A 1,191-nucleotide genomic window follows, 5' to 3' on the forward strand; every position below is an offset into this window, starting at 1 on the left:
CTACTCCTCATATATTTAAGATCTGTCCTAGGTGTTAGTGGTGAACAATTAGGTGTCCGGGGTGCGCATGTTATTATTATATGCTACCGGCCAGCACACACTATATTGAATAGAGTTTGCAAAAACCGACAAATAAGACCGTCGTTATTTTCGAATTGATACATCAGTAATTCGGAAGCTATTGAAACGGATTTTTCGATATCATAATAAACTGTTCCAGGCCCCCTAGCATACGCGTTGAAATACGGTTTTACATTGGGTTTATTATAGTATTCTACAAATTCCTGGATACTCCAGTCCCGTATAGTAGCGCACCAATTCCTAAGAGCTACTTTACACTTTTTATCCTCTTCCAATATACTATTTAATTTACTATTCAAATAAAATTCTTTGATATTCGTGAACGCGTCGGTTGGGCAACAAGGATAGTGGTACAACAAATTTTTCAGTGGCGTTGAGTACACGCATACTGGTTTGACACTGGAACCTCCCTCATCGTGTCTGAAGTCTTCATCAAAGGAAGAGTGGTTCGCATTGCCGTCTTGATATTCTGCAAATGCACCGAGCTCTCTGGGAACGTCGTTCGGCATTTCATTGACGCATACTTCCACATTTCCTTCATGTCCCTGAGTCCTTCGAGATCTGACTTCCTGAATTTACGAAAAGTCAATATTATCCATATAATTAGGATCGTACATGTGGTCGAATATATAGTCATAAGTAGCTTGGTTCAATAACGGATAGCATAATTTCACCAATTTTCTATTATGATATGTATTTTCCCTATAGTGTAGGTATAAACAAAATTGACATTTTTTCGGCGCAAGTATTTTCGTAGTGCCTTTGTATATTTTTATTTGATCTGACATACTATAAACAAGTTCATTTAAATGAATATAAAACGGATTTGCCTCAAACGGTTCGTAATAGTTTTTATTATTTTGAAACACTCGCATTCTATTCTCGTAATTTCGTACACTAGGCAAATGCCTGTTGTACAAAATGTCAACTTCTGTAGTTCGAAATTTATATGTTTTAAAATGAGTGACGTTAAAGTGATACGACGACCCAAATTTTTTCACCATGGTCGATATGAACACTTCTTTTAGATACGATTTACGAACATATTGCAAATAACTTTTTACCACGTACTTGTATAAAATTGCGTCCATCACGTAATCCTCCATAGGA

At 36.4% G+C, this 1,191-nt stretch overlaps 1 protein-coding gene across 1 annotated transcript; it reads right to left on the reverse strand.

Moving 5' to 3' along the window:
* Positions 1-48: 48 nt before the first annotated feature.
* On the reverse strand, positions 49-1,185 carry LOC115034658. Its single transcript, XM_029491969.1, has 2 exons — positions 1,153-1,185; positions 49-650 (listed from the first exon to the last, which is right to left on the reverse strand). Exon 2 carries the CDS (start codon positions 588-590, stop codon positions 84-86), a length of 507 nt encoding a protein of 168 aa, XP_029347829.1. The 5' UTR covers positions 591-650; positions 1,153-1,185; the 3' UTR covers positions 49-83.
* Positions 1,186-1,191: the final 6 nt, after the last annotated feature.

The sequence above is a fragment of the Acyrthosiphon pisum genome, unplaced genomic scaffold (assembly GCF_005508785.2).
Source record: "Acyrthosiphon pisum isolate AL4f unplaced genomic scaffold, pea_aphid_22Mar2018_4r6ur Scaffold_20027;HRSCAF=20719, whole genome shotgun sequence".
Taxonomy (NCBI): Eukaryota; Metazoa; Arthropoda; class Insecta; order Hemiptera; family Aphididae; genus Acyrthosiphon; species Acyrthosiphon pisum.